Source organism: Gekko japonicus, unplaced genomic scaffold (genome assembly GCF_001447785.1).
Source record: "Gekko japonicus isolate JY-2015 unplaced genomic scaffold, Gekko_japonicus_V1.1 scaffold3326, whole genome shotgun sequence".
NCBI lineage: Eukaryota > Metazoa > Chordata > Lepidosauria > Squamata > Gekkonidae > Gekko > Gekko japonicus.
Window position 1 is genome coordinate 39098 of NW_015172649.1, and position 17335 is coordinate 56432.

Below are 17335 nucleotides of genomic sequence, written 5' to 3' on the forward strand. Positions count from 1 at the left end.
TTGCATTATCTGGCTGGCAATGTCACCCCCCTTCCCAGATTCCGACCTGCATGGCCAGGCTGGACAGATCACGCTGCAGTGCAATGAAGGGTCTGTCGCCATGTTTTATACAGCCCTCGGCTACATGGGCTTCCTGGCTGCCATCTGTTTCACGGTGGCTTTTCTGGCCAGGAAGCTGCCTGGTTCATTCAATGAAGCCAAGCTGATCACCTTCAGCATGCTGGTCTTCTGCAGCGTTTGGGTGTCCTTTGTGCCCACCTACCTCAGCACGAAGGGGAAATACATGGTAGCCGTGCAGATCTTCTCCATCCTGGCCTCTAGTGCTGGCCTGCTGGGCTGCATCTTCCTTCCCAAATGCTACATCATTGTAGTGAGGCCTGATCTGAACACAAAGGAGCACCTCATGATGAAAAAGAAAGAAATTAGATGATTCTGAGGATCACAGGATAGTGAATACAAGGGAAAGCATTCTCTCCTCCCCTCGTCACTCCAGTTATTCAAAATCCCCATATCTGATTCTCCCCCTTCAAAAAAATCATCTCTGTCTAACTTCCTGGTTTTAGACTCTAGCTTAAATACTAGCTACCACTGCTGAAGGCGTAAATCCATTGATGTAAGAAAGGGTGGCTTTTCCTAACATAGGAGGGCTATGAATGAAACATATACAAACTAAAATAAATATGATCCTTGCTATTCTTGGCTTCTTAAATCTTTTTTGAGTGGGGGTGCTGGCTGAATGGATCCGAGAGGCACTTAATGCTTCTTTGAACGAGAGTTTGGTGGCTGCAGCCTGGATGAAGGATTCCTGGATGAAGTCAATTTGCTTGGATTTTTAAACTTAATTTATACTCCACCTTTCCCCGCAAATGGGTACCCAAAGTGGATTACATCGTTCCCCTCTCCTCCAATTTATCTCCAAATTATGTTATACTGAAAGAATGTGACTGGCCCTAGGTCACCCAGCAAACTTCCTTGGCAGAACGGGGATTTGAACCCAGGTCTCCTACACCTACATCACACTGGATCCAGGATTGCCAGTCCCCTGGTGGGGGTAGAGGATGCCCTTCCCCTGCCTCTTGATTCCTTCTGCTGCTTATACTGGCAGTGGGACAAAAAATTAAAGATTGGCTGTTGGGCTGATGGCAGTCATCACTTTTGGGGAAATTCTGGAAGTGCTGTCACACATTTCTGGGAATTAGCAGAAACTCTATTGTAAAACCACGGAGCTTTCAGCAGTTCCTAGGGAGGTGTGACCAGTGTTCCCTCTAAGATGAGTTAGTGTGAGCTAGCTCACCGTTTTTTAGCCTCCAGCTCACACATTTTTGTCTTTGCTCAGGAAGGAGGGCTCCAGAGCAAACTAATTTATGCAGTAGCCAAATTGCTTGCTCAGAACTTTAATACCAGTAGCTCACAAAGTAGAACTTTTGCTATCAAGACTCCACAGCTTAGCGGGAGCATTGGGTGTGACCCCTTCTGGGTCTTTGAACCTTGGTCTGCTAGCTCCTAGACACAGACTCTACTACACTACACAGACTCTCATAGGTCAGGGAAATTAGTAACTCCCCAATTTTTTTAAAGAGGGCATATTTTCCACCTTCATTGTCTGTGCTTCTTCTGTCTTCTTGGTTTCTCACGGGTAAAGCTTTGCTTCCATTGCAAATCAGAGAGGGATGTTCTGGAGCTAATCTGGGCCAGGGGGTTCTGATTCCCTTCATTTATGGAACTGCAACTCCCACAATCATCCTGACATAGGTGGCCAACTTTGATGCTCCTAGATTTATTGTGAGATGAGGTCTGCTGGCTGCAATTAGACAACTTTAGCTTCCATTGCCAATAGAATGGGAGCTGTCTGCCAACAATCTGGTCCCTTTCCCTTCACTTCTGGTGATGTTCCTCACATCCTCATCCCCAGTTTGGGGGCCAATTTTCAGATGTCCTGGACCTATTCTGTTATTAGCTATTCCTACCACACATCAAGAACCTCAACTGATGTTGCAAATAGCTTGAAGTGTGTGTGTGTGTGGGGGGGGTGTTTCTCAAGATATCCTGGACCAGGATGTCCCCATTTGGCTCATTTTTGGCACTGCAGCTTCCAGGATCACCCTGAGGCTGTTGGCCAGTTTTGCGGCTTGAGCTTAATTTTTTGACAAGTTACGCCCGACACAGATGGACAGAGGGACACATCCTTCTGTTATTATAGATTTACTTATACCACATTTTTCTTGTCGGCAGAGGCACAAAGCGATTTATGACATCATTCGCCCTTCCTCCATTTTCTCTTCACAAAAACCACCCTGTGGGACAGGTGAGGCTGAGAGGGTGTGAGTGGTCCAAGGTCACCCAGCGAGCATCCCTGGCAGGGTGGGGATCCCAAATTGCATCTTCCTGATCTTTGGCTGGCACTCTAGCCAAAGGATGGCTCTGACTCTCCTAAACCAAATGAGTTGGGTGCTGAAGGTGCCCTGAGATTTTCCTCAATGGCCCAAGCTCAAAGCAACAGGACCCAGAAGCTTCTGGAAAGATCTTTTCCCAACCACCTCCGTGCCAGTGGTGGCTGGTGAGGTTTGGAGTTGGGTGGGGCCAATTTCTTTTGCTCATGCACAGCAACAGGGTGTCTGCAGAAACATTTGGATCACCACTGAATACTGAACAGAAGCCTTTCACGGACACTTTCCCCAGCAATGGATTTTTCAAAGAGCATTATCTGCCACTCCAGCTAACATCTGATAGTCACTTCTTGCACCATCAGACTCGATCAGATATGTATCCCTTGTGTATTAAGCTAGGTACCCCAAGGCAAGGCTAGAACACACCTTTGGGATGGTCAGCACCCCACGAAGATAGAGACAGGGATGTTCTTTAAGCGTTGATAGTTACATACAGGCTTCTTATTTGTTCATCATATTTTTGTACTTAGATATAGGCTTCTCTGTTCCTTATATGTCTCTAGTTAGATACAGGATTGTTTGCTTTTATGTTTTCAGGGTGAGATACAAATCTTTCATAGGGAGGTGCTTTTTCCAGTGTTTAATAGTAGATTGTGGGGGGTGTTTACAGCTGAATAGGAAGCATAGGTTCTGTTCATCTTACTAATTGAGATTAGGAGGTTTCGAATCATGGAATCACAGAGTTGGAAGGGGCCATATAGGCCATCTAGTCCAACCCCCTGCTCAGTGCAGGATCAGCCTAGAGCATCCCTGACAAGTGTTTGTCCAGCCCTGACTGCCCGTGAGGGGGAGCTCACCACCTTAGTTTTGCTGTTGTTTTCTTTGGGTGCTTTCTAGTTAAGAGTTAGGAAATGGAAATGACAGAAAAGCAGCACAAATTGTTAAGTGGCATTTCCATATTTTGTTTCTCTCCCAATTTGGTTCTTCCCTACCCCTTCCACCAAACACATTTGCTCAGGGATCTGTTTCAATGCCTCAAGGGAAATATGGGCCTTTCCTTTGTGGGGTCCTTCCAAAAACCCCACCGGATGTTGGGTGAAGGAAGGGGTGTCTCATTCCCTGTGATACTGCAGCCTCCCTAGGAGCCCCCAAACCTCCCATCCAAGCAACTGACACTGTTGCTAGCCCAAGGAGAGAAGAGTTGCTCGACAACCACCCAGACAGATACAAAGTGGCCACAGGATCTTTCCTCCAATGTGCCTCTTCCCTACCAGGCCCATTGGACACCCGTGCACATTTTGTACTTCGTTGAGTTACCAAGAGCAGTGAGACATTCATGAGAACAGGCCGAGTTATCATGTGGGAGAGATGTGGGTTCCAAACACACTGCAGGCACAAACTCACCTCCAGCCAGCCACTACGCTTCAGTGATCTGGAGCACCTGAGAACAATGCCCTACCATGAGCATGAGAACTTTCCTCCTTTCATGAAGAGAGACAAAGCTTGGCCCAGTTAGAGGAACTCCAAAGCCACCAATAGTTAGCAGGCAGAAGGAAAGGATATTGCCAGAGGGGACCCCTGACAGATGATCCCATGCCAAGATGTTCAAAAGCCACTGAGGTGTCCGATGAGATTGACAGAGAGGTTTTCCTTCTGCTGATGTCTGGGTGGAGGTCAACCAACGGGGCCATGTAAGCAGTCTTTCCTCTCCTACTACCAGTCTGAACGCCAGACTGAGAAGGGCAAAGTGGTAGAAACTGCTGCAGGTGAGAGGAAACACGACTTTCTCTCCTCGCCACCTCTTTTCTGAGAACACTCAGATATACCTCAGCTCTACCCACAGTCCAGGGTGGGATTTAGATACGCATTACTGCCCCTCTTAAACAAACATTAGCCGAATCAGAAGGCACCTAATCTGTCAACCAAAATGGTTTCTGGGTATGTTTCCCTATTTGAGTTCTGCATTCAGAACTGAATGGGAACTGAAGCGTGCCACTCAGGGTATCCTAGGCTCAAACTCTCTGTGATGGGCCGATGGGCCTTTCTCTGTAGGGTCCTGTCAGAGGCACCAGAATTTCTTGGCAATTCCTCCTCAAAGACTGGGATTCCCCACCAAAGCTATAGGGATCTGCAATAATGTATCTATCACGCCTTAGTCCGCATTCCCTTTTGAGGGTATTCCTCCACCTTTCCCACCGACTGCCCTTTGTTTTATTTCATGAATTCTCTACCGGCGCTCTACATACTACCCAGGCCCAAATGTGTCCTTTCTGCCCATGACACCCACCAATTTCTTTCCAAGGTCCCTGTGTAAGAATGCATCTTCTGAAAATGTGACTCAGGACATGCACAACTGTTTTGGGTGCGTTTCTTGATGCTCTTTCCCCCTTTCCCCAAAGGCCCCACCTCATCAGCCAATAGGAAATGTGGACCTCAGCAGCCCAGAGCCTTGACCTTCCCTCTCATCCACCAGAATCAAACCTTGGATGTCTCCAGCCTGGCTTCGGACCCCTGCCAGAGCTATTCAGGTGGGGGCCGGAAGGGGAGGGGGGGAGTCCGAGACCCGTGCCTCCAGAGCAGCTCTCATCCCAACAGAAGAAAGACCCCAACGTTAGAAAGCTGGACAGGATGACTAAAGACTGAATCCCGCCCACTTCCTGTCAGGGCTCAGCAGCAGGGACATCCCACCCTTCGGCACCAGGAGGGCAGCCAGGGGGGCAGGATACCTGCATGCCATCCAAGCGGGTGACGTGAGAACTTTCTGGTAGTGCTGGAAAGGAGCATTCTTCAAAGGCCTCCCCTCTGGAGAAGGCAGGGTCTTCGGCCAAGGGTGTCTTGCTTTCTTCCATTCCACATCTGGGAAACACGAGAGCCACCCCCCCACACACACATACAAAGCTCTTTGGATAGTGTGGTGAAATGACTCTATAGACTCTATAGACTCACTTCACCCAAAGAGTGATTAACACTTGGAATTCACTGCCACAGGAAGTGGTGGCAGCTACAAGCATGGACGGCTTCAAAAGGGAATTAGATAAGCATATGGAGCAGAGGTCCATCAGTGGCTATTAGCCACAAGGCATAGATAGGGACTCTGGGGCAAGTGATACTCTGTCATCTTGGTGCTTGGGGGGGTCAACAGTGGGAGGGCTTCTAATGTCCTGGCCCCACTGGTGGCCCTCCTGATGGCACTGGTATTTTTGGCCACTGTGTGACACAGAGTGTTGGACTGGATGGGCCTTTGGCCCGATCCAACATTGGCATCTCTTATGTTCTTATGTTTTCCCCTTGCATCCCTGTTTCTACAGGTTACACCTCACCCTCAATTCACCTGACCCTTAATAGGGCAGCGAGAAGACATAAGAATAAGTCTCTGCCCCAAGGAGCTTCCAGTCTCCCTTTTGAAAGATCAGCAGACAACAGAGGGAAGAAAGAAGGGAAGGCAGAAGCCAGAGACTCCCTAAGGACAGACTAGAGAACTCTAGAAGGTTGATTTCTCGAATTCACTTGTTCCAGGAGCACCTCACTCCGACACCACAAACCGAGTACCTGAATCATGCCTTGTGGGAGAACATCATGAACCTGGGTACTGGAGCGGGTGAGGGAGGGGAAGCCTCTTCCTCCTCTTCTCACTCCTGGGCCAGGTGCATCCACTGAGGGAGGAAGGGGGAAGCTGGGTCAAACTGGTGAGGGGGTTGTGGGTGGGGAGAAGCAAACACTGAACCCTTTCCTGGGTTTTTAGGATAGAACTGTGAATATGGCAGGAAGAGATATAGAACAAACAAATGCTGAAAATGTAATGATAAAAATGACAATTTTCACATAATCTCTGAAACATCAAAACCATGGGAGCCTTTCTGACCTTGCTCACCAGGCGAGAGCCACCACGGAGAAAGTGCATGAGCAGGCAGCTGCCAAGGTTACCGATTTGCAGGGTGGCACCTTTCAAAGGTCTTGCTCAAATGACCAAGGTGTAGCAGCAGAGCAGAGTGGGAGAGACCGTACTGAAGGTATGTGCACAATAGGCCATTCGTGGCTTTGTCGGTGACATGGAACCTTGAACTGAACTTGGTAAATGATCATGAATGAATGGAGATGTTACAGAGAGGCATTGCATGCGTGTGACCCCTTTTGCCCAAGAGTAGCTAAGAGGAGTATCTGAGCTGTCTTTAAGGGCAGACCCATATACTATGCATTACAATAGTCTAGCCTCAATATTCCATTCATCTAGCCTGGAAAATGTTTCAGTTTGGAAACTGCCAAATATCCATACTATTGTATTTGTAATGGCATCAACTCAGCGTTAAAAGTTTTATACAACAATGAATAATCCAAAATGGAAAATGCTCAGCGGAAAAAGAAATAGAGCACTGCAAAAAAATTTCATCCTGCACTGCTGCTCTCAGCCTCAACCTCCTTGAACAGAGCAATCCAAATTCTGCTTGAAATCCCTGACTTCCAGGGCGTGACTCTGCCCAGCCATGTGGTATAATTCTTCCAACTCATAAGAACATAAGAGATGCCAATGTTGGATCAGGCCAAAGGCCCATCCAGTCCAACACTCTGTATCACACAGTGGCCAGAAATACCAGTGCCATCCGGAGGTCCACCAGTGGGGCCAGGACATTAGAAGCCCTCCCACTGTTGACCCCCCCAAGCACCAAGATGACAGAGCATCACTTGCCCCAGAGTCCCTATCTATACCCTAACTCCAGCCAGGCTCCTGGTTGAAGGAGGGAGAGGACATTGAAGACAGATCCTGCCCAGTGCCTCAAGCAGCCTCACATTCCAGGTCTGATCGGAGACTCCTGCAGAGATACTGAGACTCTACAGAATCCAAAGCATGGAGGACAAGATGGAGCCCTCTGGGCTGCCTGGCATGGGTCAAGCAGGGCTCCCTCAACACCCTCTCCAGGACCAATCAGCCAGGCAGAGCCGGAAGCACCACAGGATGTATCCCCAATCTCCACCTTGGTTACTCAGCACAGCAGGATACTCTGGTCTATGCTAAGGTATCAATGGAGACGCGCCAGAGATCCTCTCCACCAGGGCTCAACCAGTCCCAGGCACCAGGGCGCCACGGCACCTAGAAATTTCACTGTGGCACTGAGGATTTTAATCAGTCCTTTATTATAAGTGCCTCTCGGTGACTCTCAGTAGATGCACAGTATTTATTCAGGGGAGAGATAGAGGTTAGCTTTATGTTATGATGACAGCCAGGGTGACCCCACATTTCTTTATATACTAAAAAGCTTTTGTTATATCTTTAAGGAAAACGAGGAACAATGAAGAGTTTAAGAGTATGTTTTGCGATAGCAGTAATGTATGGTCATGAAAAAATAAAATCCTAAGTGCTGAACAGTAAGCTTGGGTCTTACATTTTTTGGGGGGTGGCTCCTAAAGCCAAAGGAGCTGCGGTGGCTCAAGTGGTTAAGACGCTGAACTGCAGGCTGTGGAAGGTCGGTAGTTCAGCAGTTCGAGACCCGAGTGTGCCGCATGATGGAGTGAGCTCCCGTCTCTAGTTCCAGCTCCTGCCAACCTAGCCGTTCGAAAGCAAGAAATTGCAAGTAGATAAATAGGGACCACTTCGGTGGGAAGGTAACAGCATTCCGTGCGCCTTGGTGTTGAGTCATGCTGGCCACATGACCACGGGAACGTCTTCTAACAGCGCTGGCTCTTCGGCTTTGAAACGGAGATGAGCACCGCAACACTAGAGTCAGACTCGACTGGCTTTCGAGCAAGGGAACCTTGACCTTTACTTAAAGACAAAGAAACTTTGTCAAGGCCTGCTCTCTACCCCTCCCCCAGAGCAGATCTCCCCTCACTGAAACAGCTGCAGTTCCAAAAATCTGCCTGAAATGTGGGTTGAGTAGGAACCCATATTCAGATTTTACAGCTATGGGTTAGTGCCAATTATCCATGTATTTGGGTTTTTTCAACCCTGAGATGGTGCTTGGGAACACAGAAAGACATGTGCATCCATCGGCCACTAAAAATGAAACTTTTATTCTCTCTTCTGTTACTCTGTTCAAGAACCCTGATCGGTGGAGGCTTTGGTGCTCTTGGTGCTCACCCACTCCGATTGTGGGAAGAGGGCGCCTGTCAGGTCGTCTCCCTCACCCAGCCTCCCTCTTCTCCTTCCCCTTCCTGCTCCACCTTCTTCTTTTTCTCCTGATGCCCAGCCTCCCTTCGCCCACCTGTTTCCACGTCTGGGACGGTCAAGTGAGACTTGAGACCACTGCTGAGCATGACCGTGGATGCTGCCTCCGCCTCACGTTACCCTATAAATGTGATGTATGTATACCTTCTCCTCAGAAAAACCAAAAATTAAAAGTATGGCTTTGGTATCCCCACATCAACTAAAAAAAATTAATGTTAGAGACACAACCAATCCAAGACCTACCATATACCAGCAAAGTCCAGAGATTTCCATACTTAACAGTCCATTAAACATTATGCGCATGAAGGGTCTCACCCCAGAGGCACACTATTTATTCTTTACAGCAAATCCTGTGAGGTATGTTAGTGACTGGCCAAATGTGGACTGGAACTCAGATCCACCCTGCTGTATCCCCACACTCTGGCTCTTGAACGTAAAACACAGGGATCGGGCAGGGAGGAGGAGGCCTGGGTACAGCAAGAGGATTTCTTTCTTTTACAGACCATTTTAAAAAACGCATAACATCCTTGCAATGGACTATCATTTTAAACGTTTCCTTATCATCAGTCTGTAAAAAACCCCACAAAACACAGAAAAGGGCATTTGACTTCTCCCTCCTGATGCTGATTTGTGAGAATCAAGGGGGATTCACATTTCAAAACGTTCACTTACAAACTCCAAGGATACCCACCGAGTTCTAGGATGTTGTTCTGGGCACCTTTGAACATACTGAGTTTTCTTTTGAATCTGAATTAATCCCACAAGTGGGACCCTGAAAACTTCACAGCTGCCAGAGCCCGCTACATCTGGGCAATCAAAAAACACCCTCCACAGAACTAATCCAGGGCAGTTCAAGTGGAAAGTTTTACTCTTGTGTGGATTCTGAGGAAAATGAGGGTCTGATCTCTGCCTCAGGTTCTTCCACATGCTGAGCATTTATGAGGTTTCTCTCAGGTGGATTACTCAGTGCTTAAGGAGGGCAGAGCTGGTCTGGATCTCCTTCCACCCTCAGAGCACATCTTTGCTTTCTTCCCTGAGATCTGTTTGTGGCTTCGATCACGGCTAAAGTTCTTTCCACGATACCAGCACTTATACTGTTTCTCCCATACGAATCTTGTATGTTTCTATGGCTATAGTAAGGTTTCTTTCCAATAGTTTTTTATGGTTTCACCTCTGTGTGGACTCTATGGTTGCTGTTGATGTATGCAATATGAGATGAGGTATTGTCACAGGCTTAGCAGCTACACAGTTTGTGCTCATGTGGATTCTTTGATGCCGTTGAAGATGGCCACACTGAAGGAATCTCTTTCCACACTCTGAACATTCAAAAGGTTTCTCACCTGTGTGGGTTCTTACATGCTGTTGAAGATTGCTACACCGACCAAAGCTCTTTCCACACTCTGAGCAAGCAAAACTTTTCTCCCCTGTATGGGTTCTTTGATGCCGATGAAGATCACCACTCAACTTGAAGCCCTTTCCACACTCTGAGCATTCAAAAGGTTTCTCACCCGTGTGGACTCTTAGATGCTGTACAAGATGGCAACTCTGAATAAATTTCTTTCCACACTCTGAGCATTCAAAAGGTTTCTCACCCGTGTGGACTCTTAGATGCTGTACAAGATGGCAACTCTGAATAAATTTCTTTCCACACTCTGAGCATTCAAAAGGTTTCTCACCCGTGTGGACTCTTAGATGCTGTACAAGATGGCAACTCTGAATAAATTTCTTTCCACACTCTGAGCATTCAAAAGGTTTCTCACCCGTGTGGACTCTTAGATGCTGTACAAGATGGCAACTCTGAATAAATTTCTTTCCACACTCTGAGCATTCAAAAGGTTTCTCACCCGTGTGGACTCTTAGATGCTGTACAAGATGGCAACTCTGAATAAATTTCTTTCCACACTCTGAGCATTCAAAAGGTTTCTCCCCTGTGTGGATTCTTTGATGCCACTGAAGATTGGCACTCCAATTGAAACTCTTTCCACATTCTGAGCATGCAAAAGGTTTCCCCTCTCTGTGGGTTCTTTGATGCCGATAAAGGTTGGCAATCCAATTGAAACTCTTTCCACACTCTGAGCACTGAAAAGGTTTTTCCCCTGTGTGGGTTCTTAGATGCTGTTGAAAATTGCAACTCTGATTGAATTTCTTTCCACACTCTGGGCACTGAAAAGGTTTCTCCCCTGTGTGGGTTCTTTGATGCCGTTCAAGATGAAAACTTCTAATGAATTTCTTTCCACACTCTGAGCATTGAAAAGGTTTTTCCCCTGTGTGGGTTCTTTGGTGTGCAAGGAGCTGAGATTTGTATCTGAAGCACTTTCCACACTGAAAGCATTTCGATGCCTTCATATTACTATGCTTTGGAAAGTGTACATTACCCTTTTTTCCATCAGAGAAACTCTTTCCACTCCCTGAGCAGATAAATTGCTTCTGTTCCATATGAATTCTTTGATGTAGGATGAAGTTTGCTTTATGAGAGAAGCTCTTGCCACAGGGTGAGCAGATATACACTTTCTCCCCTGTATGGATTCTTTGATGTCTAAGAAGCTCTGATGTGCAAATAAAGCTCTTTCCACACTCGGGACATTTACAGGACTTTCCCCCACTGTTCTTTTGCAAATGGGTATTATATTGGGCTTGATTTGAGAAGTCCATTCCACACTCCAAGCATTTGTATGTTGCCTCCCCCGTGTGAATTACTTCACAAAAATACCCTCCTTGGCAAAAATAGGGTTGATCTCCCTTCTCAGACAGGTGACTTCCTTCTTCTCCCTTTGCTCTATCTAGATTTTTGAAGTTTCCTGTCAATCCTTGATTCTCGACTCTTACAGATGATAACCCATGCAGTTCCTCATCTTCCTCGTTCTGCTGATCATCCCCTGTGAGAATAAACAGAGAGACCCCCATTAGCATCTACACAAGGCGGTCTGACCGTTGGTCAATCAAGGTCAGAACTGACTATTCAGACTGGCAGCGGCTCCCCAGGGTCTCAGAAGAAGGTCTTTCACATTCACTTATGGCCTAATCTTCTTAACTGGCAATGCCAGGGACTGAATCTGGGACCTTCTGCATGCAAAGCAGAGGCTCTTCCAATGGGCCACAAATTCTACCCCCAATAACTTTCTGTGCTTGATGGTTCAGTACAAAAATCTGTCATAAAATTCAGGGAGTTCTGTGATAGGTGTAACAAGGGGTATGAGTTGGCTTTCACCTTCTGAAAAACAGCGGGAAAGCCTTGTCAAAAATAACCCAAAGAGGACTACCCTGATTTCTGGAGGGGGAGGTGGCAAGGAATTTGGACAGCCCAAAAGCTTCGAGGTGACCCCTGTAGGAAAGAGTAGCTGGAACTTGGGCTTTACCTAGCTGACCTCTTCTTTAGTCACCAGCCCTTCTCCCGAGAACATCAAGTCCTTTGGGGAATCAAAGGACAGGGAATCAGCCCTTGACAGGAGAGAAGGAGCCACTTAAGATATCAGCCCCAGAGGGAGCTCCCGAGTCTCCCTGATTTCAGGCCCCAGAAGGCCTCCCTCCCTCCTTACCCAGCAGGCGGGCCTCTCCGCTCTCCTCTTCTTTGATGTCCATCAAGGAATGCCTCTGCTCACTTTCAGACAGATCCTGGCCTGCCTTGGAGACATTCCCAGCTGCCTCCTCCAAGGGCATCTACAACAGCAGAGAGGGATGGACCCTTTCAGGGCAGAGCAACAAAGACTGCGGGGAACGCAGAGGGGAGGGTTCTTTCCCCCGCCCTGTCAATGGCAGATTTATCAGTATGTTATACAGAGTTTCCTTAAAGAATTTTAAAAGGTCTGAGTACCACATTGCAAAATAATCCTAGGGTAGTGAGTTCCATGAATAAGGCACCACACCACCAAGAAGGCCCAAGACATAATGGCAGTAAGTTAACTAGATGAGAGGAGGTCTTCAGGATTCTCAGGGCCACACCTCTCACCTGTGGAGATGGCATGGGGCCCAGGAATCTTGAGCTCCCAGAACCCCAAGAACTGCTCTTTTATGGGGAAGGTGGCCTCTTAAATATGGGCCTACCCACTGTTTTTCGAGTTGAGAAAGAATTCTGCCCCGCCTAAAAACTCTGAATTCATCTTCCAGGGAAATGACACGACAGACCTTTCCAATCACACCTTAGCATTCCTCTTTTCTTTCCTTCCTGAGATTAAGTCAGATCTCAGCCCCTGCTCCACCCCAGCTCCTCCCACAAGCACGACCCACACAGCAGAAGGGCCTCACCTGCTTTTCCTGCATCAAGAGGAACTCCTCGGCCAGGGCCACCGCCTGGGAGCAGCTCTCAGGGCCACTTTCCCTCACCTGGCTCTGGATCTCCGGGGGCAGGACGCTCAGCAACTGCTCCAGGACCAAAAGCTCCAGGATCTGCTCCTTGCTGCGATTCTCCACTCTCAGCCATCCGCGGCACATTTCCCATAGTTGTCTGTAAGCCCCCTGTGGCCCCTCGGCCTCCTGATAGCAGAAATGCCTGAAATTCTGACGCTGCTTCTCCCTGTTCAAGGCTTCCCTGTGCAAGATGGCCGCCTTCACCTTCCCATAATCCTTCCTGTCTTTGACATCCAGACTGTTAAAGGCCTGCTCAGCATCTCCACTGAGGGCTGGCAGCAGTCGGGTCGCCCACTCTTCCTGGGGCCACCGACAGGCCTCGGCCACTTGCTCAAAGGCAGCCAGAAAGGCCTTGGCATCCTCCCAGGGTGAAGGTTTCTCTGGCAAGGGGGGGATCCTGCATGGAGAGTGAGAGGGCTCCATTGTCTTGAGGAATTCCTGCCACTGGACGTCCCACAGCTTGAGGGAAAGGGATCCCTCCCCTGCAGGCTGATTCATTGGATGTCCTGTTCTCCTCCGCAGGATTTCCCTGGAGTTCGCAGCCTGGAGGACATGAGGGGCTACTTCTCTCCCCTCTGATACTTCCCCTAATTTGGGAATGGTGGGAGTCTCTTTCTGCATTCCTTGCCCTGGATGATCACTCAGTACTGGTGCTGCAGGAACAGAATATGTTATCCTCTTCCACACGGAGCTTCTCCCTGCAGAAAAGTTGGGTACAGGAAAGAGAGAGGAGAGACACACTTGGTCACTCAGCTTCTGGTATCATGGCCCCCAGGTGATTTTTCTGCCCAGATCAATTAGGCACAATAAAGGCATCAGTATGATTTCATATGGTTACTTCTTTATTACATGAGTAAAGTAAGATGCTAATTATGAGGTTTTCAGATTTCCCTCCAGTCCTGGAAAAGTCCTTCTAAAAATTCCTTCTTATGGTTTATAAAACATCAGGAAGGCTGTTCCATCAGAGAAGAGATGCCAGAGACAACATCCTATTTCCTTTGTTTGCTGGGTGGCAACGTCAAAGAACTTCCCTCCTATTAGCAGAGCTGGCACAGAGGCTTGGTGGCAGAGCACCTGCTTGGCATGCAGAAGGTCCCCGGTTCAATCCCTGGCATCTCCAGTTAAAGGGACCAGGTAGGAGGTGATGTGAAGGCCTCTGCCTGTGACCCTTGAGACCTCAGAGTAGACAAGACCAGCCTCAACAGAAGGGACCTTTGTGTGTATAGTGTAAAGGGACTGGCTGCCCTGCAGAGTTATGGGCTCCCTGGTGATAACCGGGCCCTTGAACTGAACCTCGAAACTGATGGGGAGCGGATGGGGCAATTACTAAAGAGGCTCTCTCTGCCTAACTCCAGATAGTGCTTGCGCTATAGTATTCTGCATTGCCTGAAGGTTCCAGGTTGGCTTCAAGGGCCATCCCCTGTAGAGTGTAGTGCAGTAGTCTAGCCTCAAAGCACCACCTCTCTTGAGCAATGCTCCCTCTAAGGCATGGAGTCTTGTGAGCGAAAATTCTACTTTGTGAGCTACTGGCATTGAAGTGGTGAGTGAGCCATTTGGCTACTGCATAAATTAGTTTGCTCTGGAGCCCTCCCTGAGCTGAGACAAAAATGTGTGAGCTGGAGCTAAAAAACTGTGAGCTAGCTCACACTAACTCAACTTAGAGGGAACATTGCTCTTGGGTCTCTGCCAGCTATGTTATTTTGGTTGGCTTCAGAGGAGATGCCAGAGTAGGACAGAATCGGGAATCTCCCATGTGCCATGCGTGGGCTGTGGCACTGAGCTATGGCTCCTCCTCCCCATCACATAAAGACCCCCATCTACGTGCCACCTGCCCCTCATGTCTCACACCCGGTCTGTCTTACCTCTGAGGATCCCGAAGGAGGGGCTGCAACTCTTAGAAGGCAAAACTGTTCCTTCTGCACTTGGCATTTTTATTTTGAAAGCTCAACAACAAGAACTTCAAAACTCACATCCTACTGAGAAGGACCAACAGTTCATCTTCTGAGAATTCTCTCTTCCCCCCCCAAAGTGCTCCAGTTTAGTACACTGTCTGGAAACATGCTCATGTGTGGCTTTCTTTCCAGCCCCACCGTCCAGCCCAGGGGTGGCCAAACTGCAGCTCAGGAGCCGCATGCAGCTCTTTCACACAGTCTAATTTAATGTTGGAGCTGCAGTGGCTCAAGTGGTTAAGACGCTGAACTGCAGGCTGTGGAAAGTTGGTAGTTCAGCAGTTCGAGACCCGGGTGCCGCATGATGGAGTGAGCTCCCGTCTCTAGTTCCAGCTCCTGCCAACCTAGCAGTTCGAGAGCAAGAAATTGCAAGTAGATAAATAGGTATCACTTCGGTGGGAAGTTAACAGCGTTCCGAGCGCCTTAGTGTTTAGTCATGCCAGCCACATGACCACGGATAACGTCTTCGGACAGTGCTGGCTCTTCGGCTTGGAAACGGAGATGAGCACCGCAACCCTAGAGTCGAACTTGACTGGCTTTCAAGCAAGGGAACCTTTACTATTTACATATGAAAACATTTATGCTCTGCCTTTCCTCGTGGCTCAAGGCAGCTTACAATAATAGTTTAAAAGATTGTTAAAAGTTTGCATATTTTCCAATAAAAACTTGTGTGGTGATATTTGTTCCTGTTTCGTGGCTCTCAAACGTCTGACATTTATTTTGTGTGGCTGTTATATTAAGCAAGTTTGGCCACCCCTGGTCTAGCCTCTCTAGGCTCTCCAGGGTCTTAAGCTTTAGTTTTTCACATTACCTACTGCCCAGTCCTTTTAACTGGAGATGCCTCGGGCTGAATATGGGACCTTCTCCACACAAAGCAGATGCTCTTTCACTGAGCCACAACCAGCTTTCCCTCCAAGCTCAGTTAGTGTGAGCTAGCTCACAGTTTTTTTAGCTTCTGGCTCACACATTTCTGTCTTAGCTCAGGAAGGATGGTTCCAGAGCAAAGTAATTTATGCAGCAGCCAAATTGCTCGCTCACAACTTTAATGCCAGCAGCTCACAAAGTAGAATTTTTGCACACAAGACTCCACAGCTTAGGGGGATAGTTCGCCACAACCCCCCTCCTTTTGATTTTCTGTGATAGATATGTAAGTAGAAAAATATGTCATAAAATGCAGGGAGTTTAGTGATGTGTGGCGCACAGGCCATGCGTTGGTTTTCATCTTCTGAAAAACAGAGGGAAAGCCTTGTCAAACAAACCAAACAGTCCGAACGGGAGCACCCTGGCTTCTAGAGGGGGAAGGGGGAACAACCTGGAAAGGCCCAAAGGCTCCTGGGTGACCCCTGTAGGAAGGAGGCGATGGGAATTGTACTTTGTCCAGCCGGGCTCTTCTTGAGTCACCAGCCCCTCTCCCGAGAACATCAAACCCTTTGTGGAATCAAAGGACAGGGAAGCGGCCCTTGACAGGAGAGAAGGAGCCACTGCTGGGCTCAGCCCCTGAAGGAGCTTCCGAGACTCCCCGCTCTCTGGCCCCAGAAGGCCTCCCTTCCTCCCTCCTTACCCAGTGGGCCGGCCTCTCCGCCCTCCTCTTCTTTGACGTCCATCAAGGGATGCCTCTGCTCACTTTCAGACAGATCCTGGCCCGCCCTGGAGACGCTCCCAGCCATCTCCTCCATGGGCGCCTGCAACAGCAGAGAGGGACAGGCCCTTTCAGAACAGAGTGAAAAAGATTTTGGGGGGGGAGGCAGAGGGTCCTTCCATCCCCAGACTTTACCAGATTTCTTAGAATGTAATACTGAGAAAGTGGGACAAAGGTTCCCTAAGGAATACTGAAAATGTTGAACACCAAATTAAAAAACACACCTAAGGTAGTGAATTTCACAAAGAAGGCGCCACCACCAAGAAGGCCCAAGACATAATGGCAGCCACTGAACTGTATGGGAGGAGGGAGATGGGAGGAGGTCTTCAGGACTCTCCAGGCCACACCTCTCTCTTGTGGAGACGGCGGCGGGGGGGGGGAAGGAAACTTGAGCACCCAGAAACCCAAGACCCGCTCTTTCAGGGGGAGGGTGGACTCCATCAATGCAAGCCCATCCACTGGAACCCAGCTTGAGACATAATTCTTCCCCACCTAAACACTCTGGATTCGGCTCCGAGGGAAATGCCCCAACCAGTCTTTCCATCGCACCCTGGCTTTCCCTCTCTCCCCCGTTATATGGACAGAGATCTCACCCCTGGCTCTACCCCAGGCCCTCCTGCACTCAGGACCCCACACAGTAGAAGGGCCTCACCTGCTTCTCCTGCCTCAAGAGGAGCTCCTCGGCCAGGGCCACCGCCTGGGAGCAGCTCTCGGGGCCGCTCTCCCTCACCCGGCTCTGGATCTCCGGGGGCAGGACGCTCAGCAGCTGCTCCAGGACCAAGAGCTCCAGGATCTCCTCCTTGCTGTGATTGGCCACCCTCAGCCACCCACGGCACATTTCCCGCAGTCGGCTGTA

The 17335-nt window shown here is 48.7% G+C and overlaps 1 protein-coding gene across 1 annotated transcript; it reads right to left on the minus strand.

Moving 5' to 3' along the window:
- Nucleotides 1–9852: 9852 nt before the first annotated feature.
- Nucleotides 9853–16486, minus strand: LOC107119257 (zinc finger protein 345; the record flags this gene model as incomplete). Its single annotated transcript, XM_015421724.1, has 4 exons — nucleotides 16402–16486; nucleotides 12790–13589; nucleotides 12084–12204; nucleotides 9853–11423 (listed from the first exon to the last, which is right to left on the minus strand). Coding segments are annotated over exons 1-4 (2535 nt in total), but the record flags the coding sequence as incomplete, so codon positions are not given.
- Nucleotides 16487–17335: the final 849 nt, after the last annotated feature.